The sequence below is a fragment of the Acanthochromis polyacanthus genome, chromosome 18 (genome assembly GCF_021347895.1).
Source record: "Acanthochromis polyacanthus isolate Apoly-LR-REF ecotype Palm Island chromosome 18, KAUST_Apoly_ChrSc, whole genome shotgun sequence".
Classification (NCBI taxonomy): Eukaryota; Metazoa; Chordata; class Actinopteri; family Pomacentridae; genus Acanthochromis; species Acanthochromis polyacanthus.
The window spans coordinates 34004268-34030044 of NC_067130.1; the positions used below are offsets into that span (position 1 = coordinate 34004268).

At 42.1% G+C, this 25777-nt stretch overlaps 1 protein-coding gene and 1 long non-coding RNA gene across 3 annotated transcripts in view; one reads left to right on the forward strand and one right to left on the reverse strand.

Annotated features, from left to right (window-relative positions):
* xpo7 (exportin 7) overlaps positions 1-25777 on the forward strand; it is a 47076-nt gene that overhangs the window by 11153 nt on the left and 10146 nt on the right. The window contains exons 2-21 of the mRNA XM_022220755.2: positions 134-280; positions 1210-1303; positions 2847-3013; positions 3988-4053; positions 5084-5188; positions 6888-7053; positions 8634-8707; positions 8788-8907; positions 9133-9279; positions 9858-10030; positions 10133-10326; positions 10438-10543; positions 10759-10894; positions 18051-18124; positions 20115-20195; positions 22337-22400; positions 23403-23511; positions 23590-23696; positions 24962-25050; positions 25133-25240. Coding sequence (XP_022076447.2) covers positions 134-280; positions 1210-1303; positions 2847-3013; positions 3988-4053; positions 5084-5188; positions 6888-7053; positions 8634-8707; positions 8788-8907; positions 9133-9279; positions 9858-10030; positions 10133-10326; positions 10438-10543; positions 10759-10894; positions 18051-18124; positions 20115-20195; positions 22337-22400; positions 23403-23511; positions 23590-23696; positions 24962-25050; positions 25133-25240 — 2327 coding nt within the window. The remainder of the gene's footprint in view (positions 1-133; positions 281-1209; positions 1304-2846; positions 3014-3987; positions 4054-5083; positions 5189-6887; positions 7054-8633; positions 8708-8787; positions 8908-9132; positions 9280-9857; positions 10031-10132; positions 10327-10437; positions 10544-10758; positions 10895-18050; positions 18125-20114; positions 20196-22336; positions 22401-23402; positions 23512-23589; positions 23697-24961; positions 25051-25132; positions 25241-25777) is intronic.
* LOC127530844 (uncharacterized) lies at positions 1567-2293 on the reverse strand. 2 transcript variants are annotated; one of them, XR_007937548.1, is made up of 4 exons: positions 2243-2293; positions 2033-2092; positions 1823-2002; positions 1567-1642 (listed from the first exon to the last, which is right to left on the reverse strand). It is a non-coding gene; the product is annotated as an uncharacterized LOC127530844 (long non-coding RNA). The 2 variants fall into 2 exon arrangements; XR_007937547.1 differs by lacking the exon at positions 2243-2293 and adding an exon at positions 2153-2203.

A 25777-nucleotide genomic window follows, 5' to 3' on the forward strand; every position in this document is an offset into this window, starting at 1 on the left:
TGTAGGTTCTGTAGATGGTTGTGAGGGTTGTGTAGATGGTTGTGTAAATGGTTGTGCTGGTCATTGTGCTGAGTGTCGTGTACGTTTTGTGTGTCTGCATGCTGCTGATAAGCCTCCCTGTGCTGCTATCTAGGGCCTTGCCCAGCTGGAGATCCTGTGTAAGCAGCTGTATGAGACCACCGACACCGCCGTCCGACACCAGGCCGAGAAAGCTCTGGTGGAGTTCACCAACAGCCCCGACTGCCTCAGCAAGTGTCAGCTGCTGCTGGAGAGAGGCAGCGTGAGTAACACCTGGACATATACCCTGATGTATACCTGTAAATACACCTGCAAATGTAACTGCAGTACACAGTCATTGCCATAAAGGACTTAAATAGTGTCCAAAAGGACTCAAAACTTGTCCAGAAATGTTTGGAATTTGTCCTTATGGCTCAAAATCTGTCAAAAAATTATGGGAAAATTGTTCCAAATCAGTCAGAACGTGTCCAAGATTCCTTGAAACAAGTCCAAGATTATCACAAATTTATCCAAAAAGGCTAGAAATGACTTGAATTTGTCCAAATGACCCAAAACTTGTCCAAGACTACTACAGATCTGTCCAAAATAACGCATCCAAGATGATCCAAAATGGCTTAAAACTCGTCCAACATGACTAAAAATGACTCGAAACATGTCCGAGATTACTACAGACTTGTCCAAAATGACTTGAATTTGTCAAACATGACTACAAATGACCTATAACTTGTCAAAAATTGTTCAGAAATTGTCCAAGTTACTAAAAATTTGATCTGAAACATACAGTACCTTCAGTACAACACCTGGAAACACCTTACAGTACAAAGTACTCAAATAGTGTCAAAAGACCTAAAATTTGTCCAAAATGACTCAAAATTTTCCAAAACTACTAAGAATGACTGAAAAATTGTCTAAATATAATTTGTATTTGTCCAAAAGGACTTGAAACCTTTCAAAAATTACTGGAAAATTATTCCAACTGACTCAAAGCTTGTCCAAGATTATCACATATTTGTCCAGAATGACTTTAACTCGTCCAATACGACCCAGAAAGACTTCAAACTTGTTAGAAATTACTAAAACTATCTGAACATGTGTCAGAAATCACTCAAAACTTGTCCTAAATTCCCTGAAACGTGTCTAGGTTTACTACAGATGGCCTATAAACTAAGCTGATGTGTTTTCTCTCCTCAGTCTTCGTATTCTCAGCTGCTTGCAGCCACATGTTTATCTAAACTGGTTTCTCGGACCAGCAACCCTCTGCCCCTGGAGCAACGCATCGACATCCGTGAGTAGACCTTCTGATTGATGGAAAATTAAAATCATCTTTTCTCTAGAAGCTTCAGGTCCATTATTTGGATTTTTTTATGCACAAATTGTCATCAGACCACTGATGAGGACCCAAAATGACGTGAACCTCATCCTCATGACCCAAAATGACGTGAACCTCATCCTCACGACCCAAAATGACGTGAACCTCATCCTCACGACCCAAAATGACGTGAACCTCATCCTCACGACCCAAAATGACGTGAACCTCATCCGTACGACCCAAAATGACGTGAACCTCATCCTCACGACCCAAAATGACGTGAACCTCATCCGTACGACCCAAAATGACGTGAACCTCATCCTCACGACCCAAAATGACGTGAACCTCATCCTCACGACCCAAAATGACGTGAACCTCATCCTCACGACCCAAAATGACGTGAACCTCATCCTCACGACCCAAAATGACGTGAACCTCATCCTCACGACCCAAAATGACGTGAACCTCATCCTCACGACCCAAAATGACGTAAACCTCATCCGTACGACCCAAAATGACGTGAACCTCATCCGTACGACCCAAAATGACGTGAACCTCATCCTCACGACCCAAAATGACGTGAACCTCATCCGTACGACCCAAAATGACGTGAACCTCATCCTCACGACCCAAAATGACGTGAACCTCATCCGTACGACCCAAAATGACGTGAACCTCATCCTCACGACCCAAAATGACGTGAACCTCATCCGTACGACCCAAAATGACGTGAACCTCATCCGTACGACCCAAAATGACGTGAACCTCATCCATACGACCCAAAATGACGTGAACCTCATCCTCACGACCCAAAATGACGTGAACCTCATCCGTACGACCCAAAATGACGTGAACCTCATCCGTACGATCCAAAATGACGCGAACCTCATCCGTACGACCCAAAATGACGCGAACCTCATCCGTACGACCCAAAATGACGTGAACCTCATCCGTACGATCCAAAATGACGCGAACCTCATCCGTACGACCCAAAATGACGCGAACCTCATCCGTACGACCCAAAATGACGCGAACCTCATCCGTACGACCCAAAATGACGCGAACCTCATCCTCACGACCCAAAATGACGCGAACCTCATCCTCACGACCCAAAATGACGCGAACCTCATCCTCACGACCCAAAATGACGCGATCCTCATCCTCACGACCCAAAATGACGCGAACCTCATCCTCACGACCCAAAATGACGCGAACCTCATCCTCACGACCCAAAATGACGCGAACCTCATCCTCACGACCCAAAATGACGCGAACCTCATCCTCACGACCCAAAATGACGCGAACCTCATCCTCACGACCCAAAATGACGCGAACCTCATCCTCACGACCCAAAATGACGCGAACCTCATCCTCACGACCCAAAATGACGTGAACCTCATCCGTACGACCCAAATGACGATCCAAGACCAAACAAAATGACTTCAAACTCGTCCGAGACGTCCCAGAATGACTCAAACCTCTCTCGTAACGTCTCCCGTCGGTGTTTTTGTCGGTCCAGGGAACTATGTGCTGAATTATTTGGCGACGCGGCCGAAGCTGGCGGCGTTCGTGACTCAGGCTCTGATCCAGCTCTACGCCAGAATCACCAAACTGGGCTGGTTCGACTGTCAGAAGGACGACTACGTCTTCAGAAACGTCATCGCAGACGTGACCAGATTTCTGCAGGTGAGTTCAGCCTCAGAGCAAACACCTGAATATGAGCTATCTGCTGGTCATGGAGAACATGCAGCTTACTGAAAAAGCATCAGGACTTGGAATAAAATCATCACATCTTAGTTTAGTTTAGTTAGAGCAGAAGGACACTGAACAACAAGGATCAGTCTGAAGGCTTTCCAGTGTGACCATTCAGTTGCCTCACATGTGCATTTCATTGGTCAGACTATATTTAAAAGTGAGTTCCTTTTTCTTTTTCAATCACAGAAATAGCACAATTTATCAAGCAGAGACTGCAATAAATAACAAACGTTTCTTGAACTAATCCAGATGTCCAAAATTAGGCCAAAATGGTTTCCTTTTTAAGACATCAGAATAAAAAGGAAGCTCGTCCAAAGGGAGTTAAAATTAGTACAAAAATGACTCAAAAACTGTCCAGTGTCTTGAAACTTCTCTAAAATGACTTCAGATTAATCCAGAATGCCTTAAAACTTGAATGTAACGACGTCACATTAGTCCAAAATGGAAAAATGTCCAGAAAGGATTGAAATCTGTCAAAAATGGCCCAAAACTGACTTAAAGCTTGCTTCAAAACTACTTGAAACTTCTGTAAAATGTCTGGAAACCTGTTCAGAATAACTCAGTTTGTGTCCAAAATGACCATATTTAGTTCTAAAAGACGAGAGCAAAATTGATGCCAAGTTAGTGCAAAGCAACTTGAAACTTGTCCAAAGTGATGCCATACTTGTCCAAAAATGATTTAAAGTCTGTCCAAGATTACTTCAGTTTTGTCCAAAATGACTTAAAACTCATCAAAGATGATTTAAAAGAACTAAAAATGGCATAAAGTGTGTCAGAAATGATTCAAAACTTGTCCATAAAGTCCAAAGCAGCTTGAACCATGTCCAAAATGATGCCATGCTTGTGCAAAAAGGATACTTCAGATTTGTCCAAAATGACTTAAAACACGTCCGTTGTGTCTCCAGGACAGCGTTGAGCATTGCATCATCGGAGTCACCATCCTGTCCCAGCTGACCAATGAGATCAACCAGGTGAGTCACATGACCTCCACCTGCAGAGACTGGATCTGGTTTCTGAAGGTTTGCTTTTTACCGAAGACCTGAACTTTCTGTTTCTGTTAATATCCAGACTTTTCTTCACTTTGGTAGATACATATAGACTTTTTTTAGGTTTTTACATTAATCCTCAGATCTTCTCTGTATTAATATTCTTTTTTTTTACACTCTGTTTCATTAATAGCTACATTTTTGGCTTTTTATTTGCAATAAAATCCAGATTTTTGACACTTTATTGTGTAAATATTCATTTTTTTCCCTCTCTATTTGTATTAAGTATAAAAGTTTTTGACACTTTTAGGTGTTTGTTTTGTACTTTTTTGTGTTCAGGTTTTTTACTCTTTGTTTACAATCATTTACAAACTTTTGAGGCTATACTTGTGTTAATGTTTTTAGGTTTTTGACAATTTCTTATTTGTACCCAGGATTTTTTTTTTTGCATTAATCTCCAAATTATTTTACACTTCTCTACATAAATATTCATTTCTTACACTCTGTTTGATTATTATCTAAAGTTTTGGCTTTTATTTGCACAAAAATCCATATTTTTGACACCTTTGGGTGTTAATATCTAGCTGCCTTCCTAGTTTAGTATTATCATTGTTATTATTATTATTATTTGTTTTGTTTTAGTTTTTGTGTTATCCAGGACTTTGACACATCTTTGCATTAATATCCTTTTTATTATTACTCTCTTTTATTAATATCCAGGTTTTGAACACTTGTTTTGCATTACACAGGTTTATGAAGCTTCTGATTTTTGAAATTATTTTTGTCTATTTTTTTTTACCTTTTATTATTGCAGTTATTTTAAACATCTGTGCTTTAGTATTTACATATTTTCCATTCAAACTTAAGTTTTCAACTCTGTATTTGCAATAATGTGCAGGTTTCTGACACTTTATTGTGTTTATATTCAGGTTTTTGGTCCAAGAAGTCAAAATGGAGCCCCTCTTCTCTATGTGTTGATTTAAAAGTGTTTAACGTCTTTTTTTTGTCTCCTCAGGCCGACACGACGCATCCTCTGACCAAACATAGGAAGATAGCTTCATCATTCAGAGATTCCTCCCTCTTCGACATCTTCACGCTTTCCTGCAACCTCCTCAAACAGGTTTGTTCCATCAGGACGCCCAGAAACATTCAGTCCTGAACTTTAACGATCTGTTTTTGTTCATTTTACTGGATTTACTGCACAGATTAAAGATAGAAGCTTCATCTCTGTAGGACGTGTAAATCAGCCTTCAGTCTGATACTCAGCCTCTAGAGTTCACTTCACATCATCTCACTTAATTTGAAATTAAAACTAGTTCTGCTTTCATCAAAAGCCATCAAAAAGGACTTCAAACATGTCCAGAACTATTTGAAACTTCTTTAGAACAGCTCTAGACCTGTTCAGAATAACCAAACATTTATTCAGAATGACTCAAAACTCGCCCAAAATGACGCAGTCAGTCCAAAACGACCTTAAAATCTGTCAAAAATGACAAACCTGTCCAAAAGTCATTCAAAATCTCCCCCCAAAATGACCCAAATTAGTCCAAAACAACCTTAAAAGGATCCAAAATGTCTTGAAAGTTTCCAGAAAAACCTTAAAATGAATCCAAAATGACTTTAAAATTGCTCAAAATGTCTTGAAACTTTCTGAAATTGGATCTATCTTTTCAAAAACTATTCAGAAACAATGTACTTATTAAAAATCACTTAAAACTTGTAGAACTACTTCAAATGTCTCCAAAAATGATTTCTAATCTGCCCAAAAAAAACTAAATTTGTCCAAATTTATTACGGTAAAGTGTTTTCCAAAAATGATCTGAAATCATCAGAATGACCCAAATTAGTCCAAAACGACTTTAAAATGACCCCAAATGTCTTGAAAGTTTCCAGAAAAACTAAAAATTCATGCAAAATTTGTCCAAAGCAGCCTGAAAATTAACTACAATGTCTTGAAAGTTTCCAGAAAAACTTCAAAATTAATCCAGAACGGCTTAAAAATTGCCCAGAATGATGCAAAATGTCTTAACTTTTCCAAAATTTCACCACCCTTGTCCAAAAACTGTCCAAAATGACCCACTCTGATCAAAAATGACTTTAAATTTGTAAAACTACCTCAAATGTCTTCAAAAGTTATTTCTAATCTGCCCAAAAAAAAAACAATTTGATCAAAATTTTGAAAATGTTTTCCAAAAATGAACTGAAATCTCATCAAAACTAGACAAGCCCTCAGTAGATGGCAGAACCACGCCATCTACTGGCTGCCACTGTGCAGCCCCTACCGTCACACATGTAGCTTTCAATTTTGATCATCCTACATATATCCCTTCCTACTTGATCTGCTGACCTCTAACTCCACAACTGAGCAGGGGACCTTAGACTGATCTTCAGTGCAGAGTTTGATTATCCTGACTTCAGCACTTGCAGAGATATCTGACCGGACACACACACACACACACACACACACACACACACACACACACACACACACACACACACACACACACACACACACACACACACACACACACCCACCCACATACATACTTACCCAGCCAGATACCGAAGCGAATGCAGTAACCCTGCTGACGTACATCAGGTGTGGTTAATGATCCAAATTTGTCCAAAACAACCTTAAAATTGTCCAGAATGTCTTGAAAGTTTCTAGAAAAACTCAAAATTCGATATTTGTCTTGCTAACAGAAGTTTAATATAACCAGTGTGTTGTTAAACTCATAATTAAGTGTCATGAACCTCGTGTTTAGATGCTAAAGATGGAGTTCTACCACCTATTCTATGTTCTCTTGTTTTCTTTCCAGGCTTCGGGGAAGAACCTGAACCTGAATGATGAGTCTCAGCATGGCCTCCTCATGCAGCTCCTCAAGCTCAGCTACAATTGCCTCAACTACGACTTTATAGGAACTTCCACAGACGAGTCGTCAGACGACCTCTGCACCGTACAGATCCCAACGTCATGGAGATCAGGTAGGACTTCAGGGAATGTTCTCAGTGAGACTAAACTCAAAGACTGGAAGCAGGAAAGGAGAACGCCCCCTGTAGAGAGTTCTAGAGGAGACCTACCGACAACTGGAGAAAGTTCTAGAGCAGACCTACCGACAACTGGAGAAAGTTCTAGATTAGACCTACCGACAACTGACGAAAGTTCTAGAGGAGACCTACCGACAACTGGAGAAAGTTCTAGAGTAGACCTACCGACAACTGGAGAAAGTTCTAGATTAGACCTACCGACAACTGGAGAAAGTTCTAGAGTAGACCTACCGACAACTGGAGAAAGTTCTAGATTAGACCTACCGACAACTGGAGAAAGTTCTAGAGTAGACCTACCGACAACTGGAGAAAGTTCTAGAGTAGACCTACCGACAACTGGAGAAAGTTCTAGAGCAGACCTACCGACAACTGGAGAAAGTTCTAGAGCAGACCTACCGACAACTGGAGAAAGTTCTAGAGCAGACCTACCGACAACTGGAGAAAGTTCTAGAGCAGACCTACCGACAACTGGAGAAAGTTCTAGATTAGACCTACCGACAACTGACGAAAGTTCTAGAGCAGACCTACCGACAACTGGAGAAAGTTCTAGAGTAGACCTACCGACAACTGGAGAAAGTTCTAGAGCAGACCTACCGACAACTAGAGAAAGTTCTAGAGTAGACCTACTGACAACTGGAGAAAGTTCTAGATTAGACCTACTGACAACTGGAGAAAGTTCTAGAGTAGACCTACCTACTACTCTAGAATTTTCTACAGGGTCGTTCTCCTCTATGGACTCAAGGAACTCTGGAAATATTCCCAGTATGAAAGTAGAACTCTGATCATTGATAAACGTACTGGAGATGAAGAACCAGATGTTCTGAGGAGGTCGTGAAGGAACTTTTTTGTGCTGAATTTGAGTTTTTGTTGCAATTTCACCTGTTTAATTGTAGTTTTGGTTCTTTTAGTGGTAATTTTGGTACTCTTAATGGTCGTTTTGGTACTCTCAGTTGTAGTTCTGACACTTTTAGTGGTGGTTTTGATACTTGTGGTGATTTTGAGTGTTTTCTCCTGGAATATTTGAACCTTCCAGGATAGTTTTGTGTCTTTTTGCGGTACCCTTGCTGCTTTTGCAGTGATTTTCCGTGCTTTTGCTGGCACATTTGAACGATTCGGGATAATTTTGACTCTTCTTGGGGTAATTTTACAAGTTTTTTGTTCCAAATTTGAGATTTTGTCACAATTCCACCTGTTTTATGATAGCTTTTGTACTTTTAGTGGTAGATTTGGTACTTTTTGTGGTGATTTTCATGTTTTTCCTGGCATATTTGAACCTTTCAAGGTAGTTTTGGCTGTTTTTGGAGTAATTTTGTGTCTTTTTGTGGTAATTCTGGCCGTTTTTTGTGGTGACTTTGTATATTTTTGTTTGCCAAATTTGAATTCTTGTCGCAATTTCACCTCTATGATGGTAGTTTTGGTCCTTTTCATGGTAAATTTGGCCGTTTTTGTGGTAATTTTCCAGCTTTTTTTAGTTACTGTAGTTGCAGTACTTTAAGTCTTTATTTTCTCTCCTGCAGCGTTCCTTGATTCCTCCACCCTGCAGCTGTTTTTCAATCTCTATCATTCCATCCCGCCGTCCCTCTCCCCCTTGGTAAGTCGCCGTAGATATGAGGAATAACCCCTGAAGGTGAACCCGTGGCTGTAGGTCTGACTGTTGCTCTACCTGTCCAGGTGTTGTCATGTCTAGTCCAGATCGCCTCCGTCAGAAGGTCTCTGTTCAACAACGCAGAGCGAGCAAAGTTCCTGTCTCACCTGGTGGACGGAGTCAAGAGGATACTAGCGAACCCTCAGGTAACCCATTATTCAGACAGGTTCACCTGGAAGTTTTACAGCATAAACTATAGATATTTATAAAGATATCAGTCACACCTGTACGTCACAGAACACCTGTATATCACAGACCATCTGCATATCACCTGCATAACACCTGTATCTTCCTGGTACATGCCAGAACACCTGTCTCTCACCTGTGTTCCTGCTGCGTTCGCGTCTCACTCTGAGCGTGGTATTTTCCAGTGTTTGCCGGATCCTAATAACTACCACGAGTTCTGCCGCCTGCTGGCGAGGCTGAAGAGTAACTACCAGCTGGGGGAGCTGGTGAAGGTGGAGAACTACCCCGAGGTCATCCGTCTCATAGCAAACTTCACCGTCACCAGTCTGCAGGTAGGGGGCGCCGAGCGTCACCCACCAAAACACCTGAGTCACATGATTAAAAACTGGAACAACTAGAAATGGTCCTAAAATCAGCCAGAAGTTCAGCATCTTTGATAAGTTAAATAAGAAGTTAAATCTCAGCGTTCAAGGTGAGATAAAGGTTCAACTTTAGTGTTTTACAGAAAATACTGTTAAATTAAAGCACCAAAAAACACAAAGCTGTCCACATAAAATAAAAATAATGAATAAAAACAAGGCTGACTCCGAGAAAATCATCGAACGTGTTGATTTTTCTGTAATTATTTCTAATTATTTGTAGATTATTTGTGACAATTTGATTAAATTAAAAATATATTTAGTTACATATTTCTGCATTTTTTATTTAAAAATATTTAAACAACTAGAATTAGTTATTTTCTGTAATTATTCACGCTGTAGGTTGGTAACCTTCATGTTTAATTAGTTAGGTTCTGTTATTATTTTTAGATTCTTTTTTACATTTAATTTGATTTAAAAGAGATGATTAATAAAATATTTATTACAGAAATACAATATTATGAATATTAAATTATTATTCCATGTTCCAGCACTGGGAGTTTGCCCCCAACAGCGTTCACTACCTGCTGAGTCTGTGGCAGCGTCTGGCGGCGTCGGTTCCCTACGTTAAAGCCACCGAGCCTCACCTGCTGGAGACCTACACACCTGAGGTGACCAAGGCCTACATCACGTCACGGCTGGAGTCGGTGCACGTCATCCTCAGGTGAAGAAACGCTAAAACTACCAGGCCGCTGCTCGCTGGGCGCTAATGCTCCGCTAAAGACTAAGCTGTGGTCCTCTTGATAAACCTGTTGTTGCTCCACAGAGACGGGTTAGAAGACCCACTGGACGATGCCGGCCTGGTGCAGCAGCAGCTGGACCAGCTGTCCACCATCGGCAGGTGTGAATACGAGAAGACGTGCGCTCTGCTGGTGCAGCTCTTCGACCAGGCGGCTCAAACCTACCAGGAGCTGCTGCAGTCGACCAACTCCAGCGCCGCCGACGTCACGGTGCAGGAAGGTAGGAAGCAGCGACACGCCGAGCGTCAGACCGATTCAGACCGCAGAGGTCCACAAAACAACCACAAAGAGACACAAAACAACCACAGAGGTCTAACTGTTCTCCCTGCAGGTCGGCTAACGTGGCTGGTCTACATCATCGGGGCTGTGATCGGGGGACGAGTGTCGTTCGCCAGCACAGACGAGCAGGACGCCATGGACGGAGAGTTAGTCTGTCGGTGAGAACGGATCTCAGAATGAAAAAACTCATTTAATGAACTTTAATAGAGGATTGATGAAGTTAAACATTCAGATATGGAGCTAAAATGTCACAAATGTCCTTTCAAATAATAATATTTGATGCTGGTTAACATGTTTATGATTCTAAAAAGTTTCAACCCAGTCAGAGCTGGTGGATTCACATCCTGCTGGTTGTTTTTGTTTTTGTTTACAGGGTGCTCCAGTTGATGAACCTGACCGACTCCCGGCTGGCCCAGGCCGGTAACGAGCGGCTGGAGCTGGCCATGCTCAGCTTCTTCGAGCAGTTCAGGAAGATCTACATCGGAGACCAGGTGCAGAAATCATCAAAGGTAAGGCTCACACCTGTAGGGACAGGCTCCGCCCCCCTGCAGGTTACTGGTTCCAGCAGGTTACTGGTCCGGTGTTTTACTGTTGTTGATTTTCTTCTCTTTGTTCATAAACTGCCAGACGTCCAGATAAGTGGTTTAGTTCCTCCTCCATCTGTAGTTACAGCGTCTAATCCAGGAAGTGTTGGTCTGTAGATAGAAGCAGAGCAGAAAGCATCCAGAAACCTTCCTACCGGAGTTCATGAAGACTAAATGTGTTACCAAAGAACCACAAAAACCATCCAAAACGACTACAGTGTGTCAAAAAATGACCAAAACAAGATCTGAAATGTGGCACAAAACAATTACAAGATGTAAAACAACCAAAATGTCAGCTCTACGGTGGTCTATCTACAGACCTCATATGGTCCATCAGATTTATGGTGGTCTATCTACAGACCTCCTATAGTCCATCAGATCTATGGTGGTCTAGCTACAGACCTCCTATAGTCCATCAAATCTATGGTGGTCTAGCTACAGACCTATAGTCCATCAGATCTATGGTGGTCTATCTACAGACCGCCTAGAGTCCATCAGATCTATGGTGGTCTAGCTACAGACCTCCTATAGTCCATCAGATCTATGGTGGTCTAGCTACAGACCTCCTATAGTCCATCAGATTTATGGTGGGCTATCTACAGACCTCCTATGCTCCATCAGATTTATGGTGGTCTAGCTACAGACCTCCTATGCTCCATCAGATCTATGGTGGTCTATCTACAGACCTCCTATAGTCCATCAGATCTATGGTGGTCTATCTACAGACCTCCTATAGTCCATCAGATCTATGGTGGTCTATCTACAGACCTCCTATAGTCCATCAGATCTATGGTGGTCTATCTACAGACCTCCTATGCTCCATCAGATCTATGGTGGTCTATCTACAGACCTCCTATAGTCCATCAGATCTATGGTGGTCTATCTACAGACCACCTATAGTCCATCAGATCTATGGTGGTCTATCTACAGACCTCCTATAGTCCATCAGATCTATGGTGGTCTATCTACAGACCACCTATAGTCCATCAGATCTATGGTGGTCTATCTACAGACCTCCTATGCTCCATCAGATCTATGGTGGTCTATCTACAGACCACCTATAGTCCATCAGATCTATGGTGGTCTATCTACAGACCACCTATAGTCCATCAGATCTATGGTGGTCTATCTACAGACCTCCTATGCTCCATCAGATCTATGGTGGTCTATCTACAGACCTCCTATAGTCCATCAGATCTATGGTGGGCTATCTACAGACCTCCTATAGTCCATCAGATCTACGGTGGTCTATCTACAGACCTCCTATAGTCCATCAGATCTGTGGTGGTCTATCTACAGACCTCCTATAGTCCATCAGATCTGTGGTGGTCTATCTACATACCTCCTATAGTCCATCAGATCTATGGTGGTCTATCTACAGACCGCCTAGAGTCCATCAGATCTACGGTGGTCTATCTACAGACCTCCTAAAGTCCATCAGATCTATGGTGGTCTATCTACAGACCTCCTAGAGTCCATCAGATCTATGGTGGTCTATCTACAGGCCTCCTAGAGTCCATCAGATCTATGGTGGTCTATCTACAGACCTCCTATGGTCCATCAGATCTGTGGTGGTCTATCTACAGACCTCATATGGTCCATCAGATCTGTGGTGGTCTATCTACAGACCTCATATGGTCCATCAGATCTATGGTGGTCTATCTACAGACCTCCTAGAGTCCATCAGATCTATGGTGGTCTATCTACAGACCTCCTATGGTCCATCAGATCTGTGGTGGTCTATCTACAGACCTCCTATAGTCCATCAGATTTATGGTGGTCTATCTACAGACCTCCTATGGTCCATCAGATCTATGGTGGTCTATCTACAGACCTCCTAGAGTCCATCAGATCTATGGTGGTCTATCTACAGACCTCCTATGGTCCATCAGATCTGTGGTGGTCTATCTACAGACCTCATATGGTCCATCAGATCTGTGGTGGTCTATCTACAGACCCCCATGGTTTCTGCTGGTGACCTCCTGACAGCAGAACAAGCTTTAGGTTTCCTGTTTGACTCAACAACATGAGAAAACCTCGTGGAAATGAAGAAACTATTGAATTTCTGTCACCTGCAGAAACCATGACTTTTTTACTTTTTAAGATCCGTGTTGCTGCAGAAGGTTTTCAAGTTTAGTGGTTTGGTTTGTTTCCCTTCTTAGAAATTTCCTTCATCTATCCATCCATCCATCCATCTTCTTCCGCTTCATCCGAGGTCGGGTCGCGGGGGCAGCTCTCTCAGCAGTGATGTCCAGACCTCCCGATCCACGCACACCTCCTCCAAACTGTCTGGGGGGATCCCGAGGCGTTCCCAGGCCAGCCGAGAGACATAGTCCCTCCAGCGTGTCCTAGGTCTTCCCCGGGGTCTCCTCCCAGTGGGACGTGCCTGGAACACCTCCCGAGGGAGGCGTCCAGGGGGCATCCGAAACAGATGCCCAAGCCACCTAAGCTGGCTCCTCTCAATGCGGAGTAGCAGCGGGTCTACTCCGAGCTCCTCCCGGGTGACCGAGCTCCTCACCCTATCTCTAAGGGAGCGCCCAGCCACCCTGCGGAGGAAACTCATTTCGGCCGCTTGTATCCGCGATCTTGTCCTTTCGGTCATGATCCAATTTTCATGACCATAGGTGAGGGTGGGAACGTAGATCGACCGGTAAATCGAGAGCTTTGCCTTCTGACTCAGCTCCTTCTTCCCCACAACAGTCCGATACAACGCCCGCATCACTGCAGACGCTGCACCGATCCGTCTGTCAATCTCTCGCTCCATCCGCCCCCCACTCGTGAACAAGACCCCGAGATACCTGAACTCCTCCACTTGGGGGAGGGACACCCCACCGACCTGAAGGGGGCAAAGTACCTTTTTCCGGTCGAGAACCATGGCCTCGGATTTGGAGGAGCTGATCCCCATCCCGGCCGCTTCACACTCGGCTGCGAACCGCCCCAGTGCGCACTGAAGGTCCTGATTCGATGAAGCCAACAGGACAACGTCATCTGCAAACAGCAGAGACGAGATCCTGTGGTTCCCGAACCGGACTCCTTCCGGCCCCTGACTGCGCCTAGAAATTCTGTCCATAAAGATAACGAACAGAACCGGAGACAAAGGGCAGCCCTGGCGGAGACCGACGCGCACCGGGAACAGGTCCGACTTACTGCCGGCTATACGGACCAAACTCCTACTGTGGTCATACAGGGATCGGACCGCCCTTAACAAAGGGCCCCGAACCCCATATTCCCCCAGAACCCTCCACAAGACACCCCGAGGGACACGGTCAAACGCCTTCTCCAAGTCCACAAAACACATGTGGACTGGTTGGGCGAACTCCCATGAACCCTCGAGGATCTGCTGGAGGGTATAGAGCTGGTCCAGTGTTCCGCGACCAGGACGAAAACCACACTGCTCCTCCTGGATCCGAGGTTCGACTATCGGCCGGATTCTCCTCTCCAGTACCCTGGAATAGACTTTACCAGGGAGGCTGAGAAGTGTGATTCCCCTATAGTTGGAACACACCCTCCGGTCCCCCTTCTTATACAGAGGGACCACCGCCCCGGTCTGCCAGTCCAGAGGTACCGTCCCCGACCGCCACGCGATGCTGCAGAGACGTGTCAACCAGGACAGTCCCACAACATCCAGAGACTTCAGATACTCAGGACGGATCTCATCCACCCCCGGAGCCTTGCCACCGGGTAGCTTGTGAACCACCTCAGTGACTTCAGCCTGGGTGATGGGCGAGTCTCCCCCGGCATCATCAGTCTCTGCTTCCTCTCCGGAAGACGTGACGGCGGGATTGAGGAGATCCTCGAAGTATTCCTTCCACCGTCCAACAACGTCCCCAGTCGAGGTCAACAGCTCCCCACCCGCACTGTAAACAGTACTGGTGAGGTACTGCTTCCCCCTCCTGAGGCGCCGGACGGTTTGCCAGAATTTCTTCGAGGCCGACCGATAGTCCTCCTCCATGGCCTCTCCGAACTCCTCCCAGACCCGAGTTTTTGCCTCTACGACCGCCCGGGCTGCAGCACGCTTAGCCTGCCGGTACCCTTCAGTTGCCTCAGGAGTCCTGCAGGCCAACATGGCCCGGTAGGATTCCTTCTTCAGCTTGACGGCATCCCTTACCTCCGATGTCCACCACCGGGTTCGGGGATTGCCGCCACGACAGGCACCAGAGACCTTGCGGCCACAGCTCCGAGCGGCCGCATCGACAATGGAGTAGGAGAACAAAGTCCACTCAGACTCTATATCTCCCACCTCCCTCGGGATCTGTGAGAAGCTCTCCCGGAGGTGGGAGTTAAAGTCACTCCTAACAGAGGGTTCCGCCAGCCGTTCCCAACAGACCCTCACGATACGCTTGGGCCTGCCAGGTCTAACCAGCTTCTTCCCCTGTAGGCGGATCCAGCTCACCACCAGGTAGTGATCGGTCGACAGCTCCGCCCCTCTCTTCACCCGAGTGTCCGAGACACGCGACCGGAGGTCAGAAGACACGACTACAAAGTCGATCATCGACCTCCGGCCTAGGGTGTCCTGGTGCCACGTGCACTTATGGACACCCCTGTGCTCGAACATGGTGTTCATGATGGACAAACTGTGACTCGCACAGAAGTCCAACAATTGAGCACCACTCGGGTTCAGATCGGGGGGGCCGTTCTTACCAATCACCCCCCTCCAGGTCTCACTGTCGTTGCCCACGTGGGCGTTGAAGTCCCCCAGCAGGACAATGGAGTCCCCGGTCGGAGCACTATCCAGCACCTTTCCCAGGGACTCCAAGAAGGCCGCATACCCCCCACTAGTGTTCGGGCCGTAGGCCACGACTACGGTGAGGAGCCTGTCCCCAACCCGAAGGCGTAGGGACGCGACCCTCTCGTCCACCGGGGTAAACTCCAACACGAGGCGACTAAGCTGGGGGGCAATAAGCAGTGCCACCCCAGCCTGCCGCCTCACCCCGCGGGGAACTCCAGAATAATGGAGCGCCCAACCCCTTTCCAGAGGGGCGGTTCCAGAGCCCAAGCCGTGCGTGGAGGTGAGGCCGACTATATCTAGTCGGTAGCGCTCAACCTCCCGCACCAGCTCAGGCTCCTTCCCCGCCAGTTTGGTGACGTTCCACGTCCCCACAGTAAGTGGTCGTGAACGCGGGCCGGGCCGCCGAGGCACCCCGCCTCGACCGCCGCCCTGTCCACTTTGCACCCGACCCCTACGGAACCCTCTGTGAGTGGTGAGCCCACAGGAGGGCGGACCCACGTCGTCCTTTCGGGCTAAGCCCGGCCGGGTCCCGTGAGCGGAGACCCGACCACCAGGCGCTTGCATACGAGCCCCAACCCCAGGCCTGGCTCCAGGGTGGGGCCCCGGCTGCGCCATACCGGGCGGCGTCACGGTCCTTATGTTTTTAACTGCCATACGGGTCATTAAGTTTTACGGGGGCTAAGCCCCCAACCCTCCTCCTTTATCCGGGCTTGGGACCGGCATCGGCAGGACACCTGCCGGTACCTGCCGGTGGCGGAGTTCCTTCATCTTCTTCCTTCATCTAAATCAGCAAAAACATCACAATGGCAAGCAGACATTTAACAATAAAGATCTCCACAACCTCAACATCACCAAGAACAGAGACAAATAAATGTGATTTGTCAAACCAGACAAAACAGAATGCACCTAAATTAACATTTTCCTTCACATTCTGGTTGTTTTTATCATTGTGTGATTGTTTCGTCATTTCAGGTCTTGTTTCAGTTGTTCTACTTCTTGTAGTTGTGTTTTGTCTTTTTGTGGTGTTTTTTTGACACCTTTTGGTCATTTGGATCGTTTCTGTGGTTCTTTTGGGTCATATTTAGTCTTCGTACGTGTTTTTGTGATCGTTTCATCACATTTTGGTGATTTTACATCTTGTAACTGTTTTGTGCCACATTTCAGATGTTGTTTTGGTTGTTTTACGTCTTTTGTGGTCGTTTTTTGGCACATTTAGTCGTTTTGGATGGTTTTTGTGGTTCTTTTGTGTCATATTTTGGGCATTTTGACGCATTTGGGTCGTTTCATGTCTTTTGGTAGTCATGGTTTTATGGGCATTTTGCGTCACATTTCGGTTGTTTTCGTCATTTTGTTGTCGTCACATTTGGTTGTTTTGGATGGTTTCTGTGTTTTCTTTTTGTCATATTTTGGTCTTCGTTTGTCTTTTGTGGTTGTTTTGTCTTTTGTTGTTTTGGTTGGTTTTTGTGGTTCTTTTGTGTTGTGGTCATTTTGCCATGTTTCAGTTGTTTTGTAGTTGTTTCTTCTTGAGGTTGCTTTGTGGTTGTTTGTGTTTTTTGTGGTCATTTTGCATGTTTTTGTGGACGTTTTGTGTCACATTTTTGGTTAAATCATTTTATGCCACTTGTTTTGGTCGATTTACGTCTTTTTGTGGTTGTCTTTTGTGGTGTTTTTTTTTTTTTTTTTTTACAATTTTGGTTGTTTTGGATAGTTTCTGTGGTTCTTTTGTGTCATATTTTGGTAATTTTGTCACATTTGGGTTGTCTTACATCTTTTTGTAGTTGCGTTTGATCTTTTTGTGATCATTTTGCGTGTTTTTATGGATGTTTTGTGTCACATTTTGGTCGTTTCACATGTTTGTGTGGCCATTTCATCTTAAGTTTCTTTGTTTTTGTCATATTTAATCTATTTTGCGTAGTTTTTTGGTTGCTTTGTCACATTTCGTTCTATGTTTTGTTTTGTGACACATTTTGATAATGTTTTACAGAATCTGATGCAAACACTTTCATTTAAATAAATTAATTTTATTATTAAATATCCAATTTTTAAGCTTAGGTTTAGTTAAATATTAATACTAAATATTAACGGTATGTCCAGAGACTGTCAGTTAGATGTAAATGTGCTGGTTTTTACAGTTTCTGGCTGATAATTGTGTTAAAATCTTGTTTTGAAATAAGGTTTTTTTTTTGTGCTTTAAACCCTAAATAAATGTCAAACGGCTTTAAGATTCTTTATTTTGTTTCTTGTCGCTCCAGAAGTGAAACATCGACGCTCTGACATGCAGCATCTGGAGATAAAAGCTCTGTGATTTGTGTGAATTCATGTCGTTTTTTGTGTGTTTTTTTTTTCTTCCAGCTTTATCGACGACTATCAGAAGTTCTGGGTTTGAATGACGAGACGATGGTACTGAGCGTCTTTATAGGGAAAATGTGAGTAAATTAAACCATTCATTCTTAAATGTTTGTTTTAAGTTTTACCCAACATTTAAATTATAATAATGTAAATGAACTCTTATGCTTCAGTCGTCGTGATAAATATGAAGTTAAACTGATCTTTTAAAGCTGATTAGTTTTTGTGTCATTTTTTTCTCTCATTTTGGAAAATTTTTGAGTCATTCTTGACAAATTTGGAATTATTTATAGCAGTTTAAAGTTTTAAGATGTTTGGACAAGTTTTGAGTTTGTGGTCAAGTTTGGACTCATTTTAGAATAATGTGGAAAATGGAAAAACTTTTTTTAACAATTTTGAATGCATTTGTTTGTTTTATATATTACACAATAAACTAAAAATACTTCTACAAGTTTGGTCTCATTTTAGACTAATTTTGAAAATGGAATTTTTTGGGGGGAAATTTCAAAAATTTATGTTCTATATATCTAATTGAATACAGAATTTTTTTAATATTATGCAATGAAATTAAAATAATTTGAAGATGTTTGGACAACTTTTGGACCCATTTAATATCATTTTATAGATGTTTAGAATTATTTAGAACATTTTAAAATCTTTTATTTATCATTTTCAATATTATTTTATATTTTTGTTTATACATTTAATAAACGTTTTTATATTATCATTTTATTATATAATACAATAAAAGTAATTCTACAAGTTTGGACTCATATCATTTCAGAGGCGTTTAGATTCATTTTAGACTCATTTTGAAAATTTTAAAATCCTTTTTGTACAATATTAAATATTGTTTTTGTTCTATATTTTGTTTATAAATTAATGCAGTTTTTTAAAAATGTATTATACAATTAAATTAACCCTTTACGCTTCAGTGCGTCGTAGGTGTACCGCCGGCGGTACACCTACTAATTTGCATAGGAATTTCAAGAATGTCCGACGGCTGCAAACGCGATTATACAAACACTATACGCCGATGGAAAGCTTAGATTCTCATGAATCCGCCGGTATAAACCACTTTCAGATGTGATTACCACAGCGGGTGAGAAAAACACATTTGTCCGACAAAAACGAATATCCATCCATCCGTTCTCTATACACGGCTTCAACGCACACAGCGCGACTCACATTTCCGGGTTCATTATTACACACAAAAAAAAGATTCCACAAAAAACGGCCATAATCCAACCTTTTACATCCAGATGACACAAGCCAGTAAACTATTTTGTCCAAAACATGTCCTGAAGTCGGTATAAAATCCACGAATCAGTCGTTTTCAAGGAAATGCACCTCGCGATGTGCGTCCAATATTCCCCGTATTTTTCGTAATTTTTTTTATTTAAAAATAGAATTTTAGCGATTTTTTTTGTACTGAAAACGGCTGGAATTGACTGAAGCTTAAAGGGTTAAAATAATTATATAAGTTTGGACTCATTTTACGTATTTTTTACAACACTTTGGACACATTTAGAACTGCCTAAAATATATTTTTATATTATACAAATTTTTGCTTTTCATTTTACTAAAAAAAAATTTCAATTAGAATTTTTTTCAAAATAAAATGTTCTGATGTGTATTTATTACATCATGATCTTTTGTTCACTGTATATTTTCCATTTTTGATGAACATTTTTTAAATAATATTTGTAAAATAATGTATTTATTTGTATGAAATATTTAATATGTTTAATTTAATATTAATTAGCTTTCAGTCTCTGGTCTTCATCAGTGGGCGGTGTTTGCCGTCACCATGGAGACTCCTCAGTCACAGGAACCAGTAGGGAACTCGTCGCCCATATTTGGGCATAAATGTGAAGTTCCTTACTGCAGTCGTGTGATGTGTTCCATCTCCATGGTGACAGACTCAGCTTCAGCTGTTATTTACCGAACAAAGTTTCAGGTGAATTTCAGTAAAATCTGAGAGAAAAAACGTCCTCAAACTCTTAATAAACGGTGGATGCAGCTCCAGAGCGCCACCATGTGTTGGTTTTAATCTCTTCTGTGTTTCAGCATCACAAACTTGAAGTACTGGGGCCAGTGTGAACCAATCACCTCGAAGACACTCCAGCTGCTCAACGATCTGTCGCTAGGATATCCTTTATTACCTACAGCTAGTTAAACCTCACTTAGATAAATCAGCTTAATGTTTAACTACAGTTAGATAAATCAGTCTAGCTACAGCTAGATAAACCTCTGGAACATTGAGTTAATGTTTATTTACAGTTATTCCAATTTTTTTAATGGAAAACAAGCACAATTCTAGACTGTTATTTGACACGGTTTCCAAACTCACCCAAGACCACCAAGTTACTAGCAGCTCTGATCTGTCTGCCCATGATTTTCTGTTGTACTTTAATGACAAGGTAGAGGACATCAGAACTAAAATTCCTCAGTCTGTAACTGACAAAGTTGAGGGCTTAGTTACTTTTCCTGTCTATGGTGGCATTGGTTTCCTGAATTTTGAGCCTGTTTCTTTAGAAAGCCTCACCAAGGTTGTCATGGCGGCTCTGTGTACAACCTGTTCTCTTGATCCTCTGCCAGCGTGGGTTATTAAAGAACTTTGGTCCACATTAGGCCCGTATGTGTTATATATCCTCAATATGTCGCTTTCCACTGGAGTTTCCCCAACTTGTTTTAAATGTGCAATTGTTAAACCCTTATTGAAGAAACCTGGCCTGGACGCTGACTCCCTGACTAATTATAGGCCTGTGTCAAACCTGTCCTTTTTGTCAAAAGTTTTTGAGAATGTGGTTTCAACTCAGCTATTGAAATATCTGTCATCAAATAATCTTTTTGAGCCTCTTCAGTCAGCTTTTAGGGCAAATCATTCCACAGAAACAGCGCTGACTAAAGTGGTGAATGATCTCCTTCTAGCTGCTGACTCAAAGGCATCATCTGATCTGTTGTTGTTGGATCTCAGCTCAGCTTTTGATACGGTGGATCACGGCATCTTACTGGACAGACTGGAGAATTATTTCGGCATCTCAGGCCAGGTGCTGAAATGGCTGAGGTCTTACCTGTCAGAGAGATCTCACAGTGTTTTCTTTAACAACGTGCTCTCTGAGTCCTGTGCTGTTAGGCATGGAGTACCGCAGGGGTCTGTACTAGGACCCCTGTTGTTTTCTCTTTATCTGACACCTTTGGGTCAAATTTTGCGCTCCTTTGGGATTTCCTTTTCATTGCTATGCAGATGACCTACAACTATGCATGTCCTTGGTCCCTCAAAGTGTTTTTGACACTGATAAACTCCAGGTCTGTCTCTCAGCTGTTAGGAGCTGGCTATCAATGAATTTCCTGCTCCTGAATTCTGCCAAGACTGAAATGATGGTGATTGGACCTGAAAGAGTTAATCCTCTGCTTGATGACTTTACTCTGTCTTTGGATGACTGTGCTATTCATTGTAAAGACAGAGTTAAGAATCTTGGTGTACTCTTTGATAAAACCCTCTCATTTAAATTCCATATTAAAGAGGTGACCAGCTTGGCCTTTTTCCACCTCAGAAATATCTCTAAAGTCAGACCAGTTCTGTCATTTCAGGATGCTGAGGTCCTAATTCATGCTTTTGTTTCCTCACGGTTGGACTATTGCAATGTCATTTTATCAGGTCTGCCAATGAAGAGCCTTCATGGTCTGCAGATGGTCCAGAACCAGCAGCTCGCGTTCTGACCAGAACGAGTAAATACGAGCATGTTGCTCTAGTGTTGGTCTCTCTGCACTGGCTACCTGTTCATGTTAGAGCAGACTTTAAGGTGCTGCTACTAACCTATAAAATTGTTAATGGAATTGCCCCATCTTATTTATCCAGCCCGCTCTATGTCTCCGCTCGGGTTCTCCGTTCTCAGGGGACTGGACTTTTGAATATCCCAAAAGTCTGTAAAAAGACGGTGGGGGAACGGGCTTTTTCTTTCCGGGCTCCTACATTGTGGAACAGTCTGCCTGCTGAAATCAGGCAGGCATCGTCCATTAATGTATTTAAAACTAAGCTGAACCTCTTTTCTTTTGTATATGAATCTTAAATTATTTGTTTTTATTGATGTCTTTTTTATTGTTCTGTTTTTATTGTTTTTATTTCTGTGTACAGCACTTTGACGGAAAGCGCTTTGTAAAGTTATTATTAGTTAGATAAATCAGCTTAACGTTTATTTAAAGTTAGATAAATCAGCTTAACGTTTTTGTTTATAGATGAAATTATTTTGAAGGTTCAGGTGTTTCCTCCTTGACTTCCTGTTTACGTACAGCAGTGTGAGGAAGCTGGTGAAGCTCAGCGCCGTTCAGTTCATGTTGAACAACCACACGGTGAGTTCATTCATATTATGGGATGTTAAACAGTGCAGGAAACAAGACGAACGCAAAACATATTTTGTGTTTATGTGGTCGTTTTGCATAAAATTATGGTCATTTAACTTTTCTTTTGAAGTTTTGCAGCAGAGCGCTACCAGGCCATTTTACGCCTTTTTGTGGTCATTTTATATAAAATTTTGGTCGTTTTATACCTTTTGTTTTCGTTTTATATAAAATTTTGGTCATTTTACACCTTTTCTGTAAGATTTTGGCCGTTTTACGCCTTTCTGTCATTTTGTGTAAAATTTGGTCATTTTACACCTTTTGTGGTCGTTTTATATAAAATTTTGTCATTTTAGGTCATTTTGTAGGCATGTTGGATAAAAATTTGGTAATTTTAATTTTTCACCTTTTTGTAGTCCTTTTTGCTTGAAATTTTGGTCGTATTGTGCTTTTTTTGTGGTTATTTTGCATAAAAATTTGGTGGTTTTATGCCTTTTTAGTGGTCATTTTTTGTAAAAACTTTAGTTTTGCACCTTTTTTATGGTAATTTTGTGTGACATTGTGGTTGTTTACCGTTTTTGCATCAGATTTCGGTCATTTTACACCTTTTTGTGGTTATTTTATGTAATATTTTGGTCGTTACGTATTTTTTGTGTTCGTTTTGAATCACGGTTTGTATCTTTATATTGATTTTTTTTAAATTTACCAGTAGTTAGAAACATTTTTTTTTAACATTTTGCTTGTTTTAACTCATTCTGTGACCGCAAACATCACAAAACGAGACAAATGTGATGACACACAGCAAATTTCTTGCGTTACTTCTGGCTGTTTAGAGACGTTTTATTTGTATTTTGATGTATGAACTGTGAGTTATTTACTTCCTGCTAACACATCGTACAAACATCTTCACAGCTTCACCTATGAAACGCAGTTTGTGTGTTAAATGTTGTCTAGAGTGGGTTTAGAACACAGTTAAGCATGTTGTGAGTCTTTTTGTTGCTGTTTTGAGAATAGAGCGAACACTTCTCCTTCCTGGGCATCAACAACCAGTCGAACCTCAGCGACATGAGGTGTCGGACCACCTTCTACACGGCTCTGGGGCGCCTCCTCATGGTGGACTTGGGTAAGGCTCCTCAGGTTCTGTTGCTTCTGAAGGTTCTCCGCCGAGTTCTGCAGGTTCTAACGAATGTTCTGTGTTCAGGCGAAGACGAGGACCAGTTTGAACAGTTTATGCTGCCGCTGACAGCGGCGTTTGAAGCCGTCGCTCAGATGTTGAGTACGAACACGTTCAACGAGCAGGAGGCCAAGGTGGGTCTGGATCCATTTAACAAACACGTAGAGGTCGTTTACGTGTTTTAACGAACACGTAGAGGTCGTTTACGTGTTTTAACGAACACGTAGAGGTCGTTTACGTGTTTTAACGAACTCGTAGAGGTCGTTTACGTGTTTTAACGAACTCGTAGAGGTCGTTTACGTGTTTTAAGGAACTCGTAGAGGTCGTTTACGTGTTTTAACGAACTCGTAGAGGTCGTTTACGTGTTTTAACGAACACGTAGAGGTCGTTTACGTGTTTTAACGAACTCGTAGAGGTCGTTTACGTGTTTTAACGAACACGTAGAGGTCGTTTACGTGTTTTAACGAACACGTAGAGGTCGTTTACGTGTTTTAACGAACTCGTAGAGGTCGTTTACGTGTTTTAAGGAACTCGTAGAGGTCGTTTACGTGTTTTAAGGAACTCGTAGAGGTCGTTTACGTGTTTTAACGAACTCGTAGAGGTCGTTTACGTGTTTTAACGAACACGTAGAGGTCGTTTACGTGTTTTAAGGAACTCGTAGAGGTCGTTTACGTGTTTTAAGGAACTCGTAGAGGTCGTTTACGTGTTTTAACGAACTCGTAGAGGTCGTTTACGTGTTTTAACGAACTCGTAGAGGTCGTTTACGTGTTTTAAGGAACTCGTAGAGGTCGTTTACGTGTTTTAAGGAACTCGTAGAGGTCGTTTACGTGTTTTAACGAACTCGTAGAGGTCGTTTACGTGTTTTAACGAACTCGTAGAGGTCGTTTACGTGTTTTAACGAACACGCAGGGATCAGTAATTTTTTTTGTGGTCATTTTTTTTATAAAATTGTGATTGAGGCTTTTTGTGGTTGTTTCGTGTAAAATTTTAATCATTTTACTCCTTTTTATGGTCGTTTTACTTAAGATTTAGTCTGTATATATATGTATATATGTGTGTGTGTGTTTATATATATTTATGTGTGTGTGTGTGTGTATATTTGTGTGTATGTGTTTCCTCAGTCAGCCAAAATGAATTCATAATAAAATATAACTGCCTTTATTAACAAATACTAATCATCAAAATGACTTGGAACTAAAACTGTCATTCTTTTTATTTTATTTAAAAACATATTTTTTAAGGTCATCTTGTGTTCCTTCAGGGTTTGTGTCCAACGTTTTTTACATTTAAATAATTCTGTAGACATTTCATTCTTCCTGCTTCTTTAATGAGCTCTGTGTAAACTTGTGAATTTATTTTGAAGGATTTCTGTCTAACTTCCTCTTCCTGTCTCTTGCAGAGGACTCTGGTGGGTCTGGTCCGGGACCTTCGAGGAATCGCGTTCGCCTTCAACGCCAAGACGAGCTTCATGATGCTGTTCGACTGGATGTATCCTGACGACCAATCAGATTGTCTGTTGAGTGACTGATTATTGATGATTGATTATCGGTCCTTAACCCGAACCCTACAGATATCCGGCCTACATGCCCATCCTGCAGCGGGCCATCGAGCTCTGGTACCACGACCCAGCATGCACCACGCCAGTCCTCAAGCTCATGGCCGAGCTCGTCCACAACAGGTAAGAAACACCTGAACAGGTGTTTCGGTCGTTTTTTGCTCTTTTATGGTCGTTTTGCATAAAATTTTGGTAATTTTACAATTTATTTATGGTAATTTTGTGTAAAATTTGGGTCATTGTCTCCCTTTTAGTGATCATTTCTTGTAAAATTTTGGTTGTTTTAAACCTTTTTATGGTAATTTTTCATAAATTGGAAAATTTTGGTCGTTCAATGCTTTTTTTTTTTGTGGTCATTTCTTGTAAAATTTAGTGTTTTTCACCTTTATGTGGTCATTTTGCGTAAAATTTTGGTCATTTAACATTTTTAATGTGGTTTTGTGTCACATTTGGGTCATTGTACACCTTTTTTTGTCATTTTAAATAAAATGTTTGTTTTTATGCCTTTTTGTGGTAATTTTAGGCCTTTTTGTGGTCGTTTTGAGTAAGATTTTGGTTGTTTTATACCTTTTTGTGGTCATTTCTTTCTAAAATTTGGGACATTTTTCACTTTTTTGTGGTCATGTGTAACATTTCGGACGTTCAGCATTTTTATGTGGT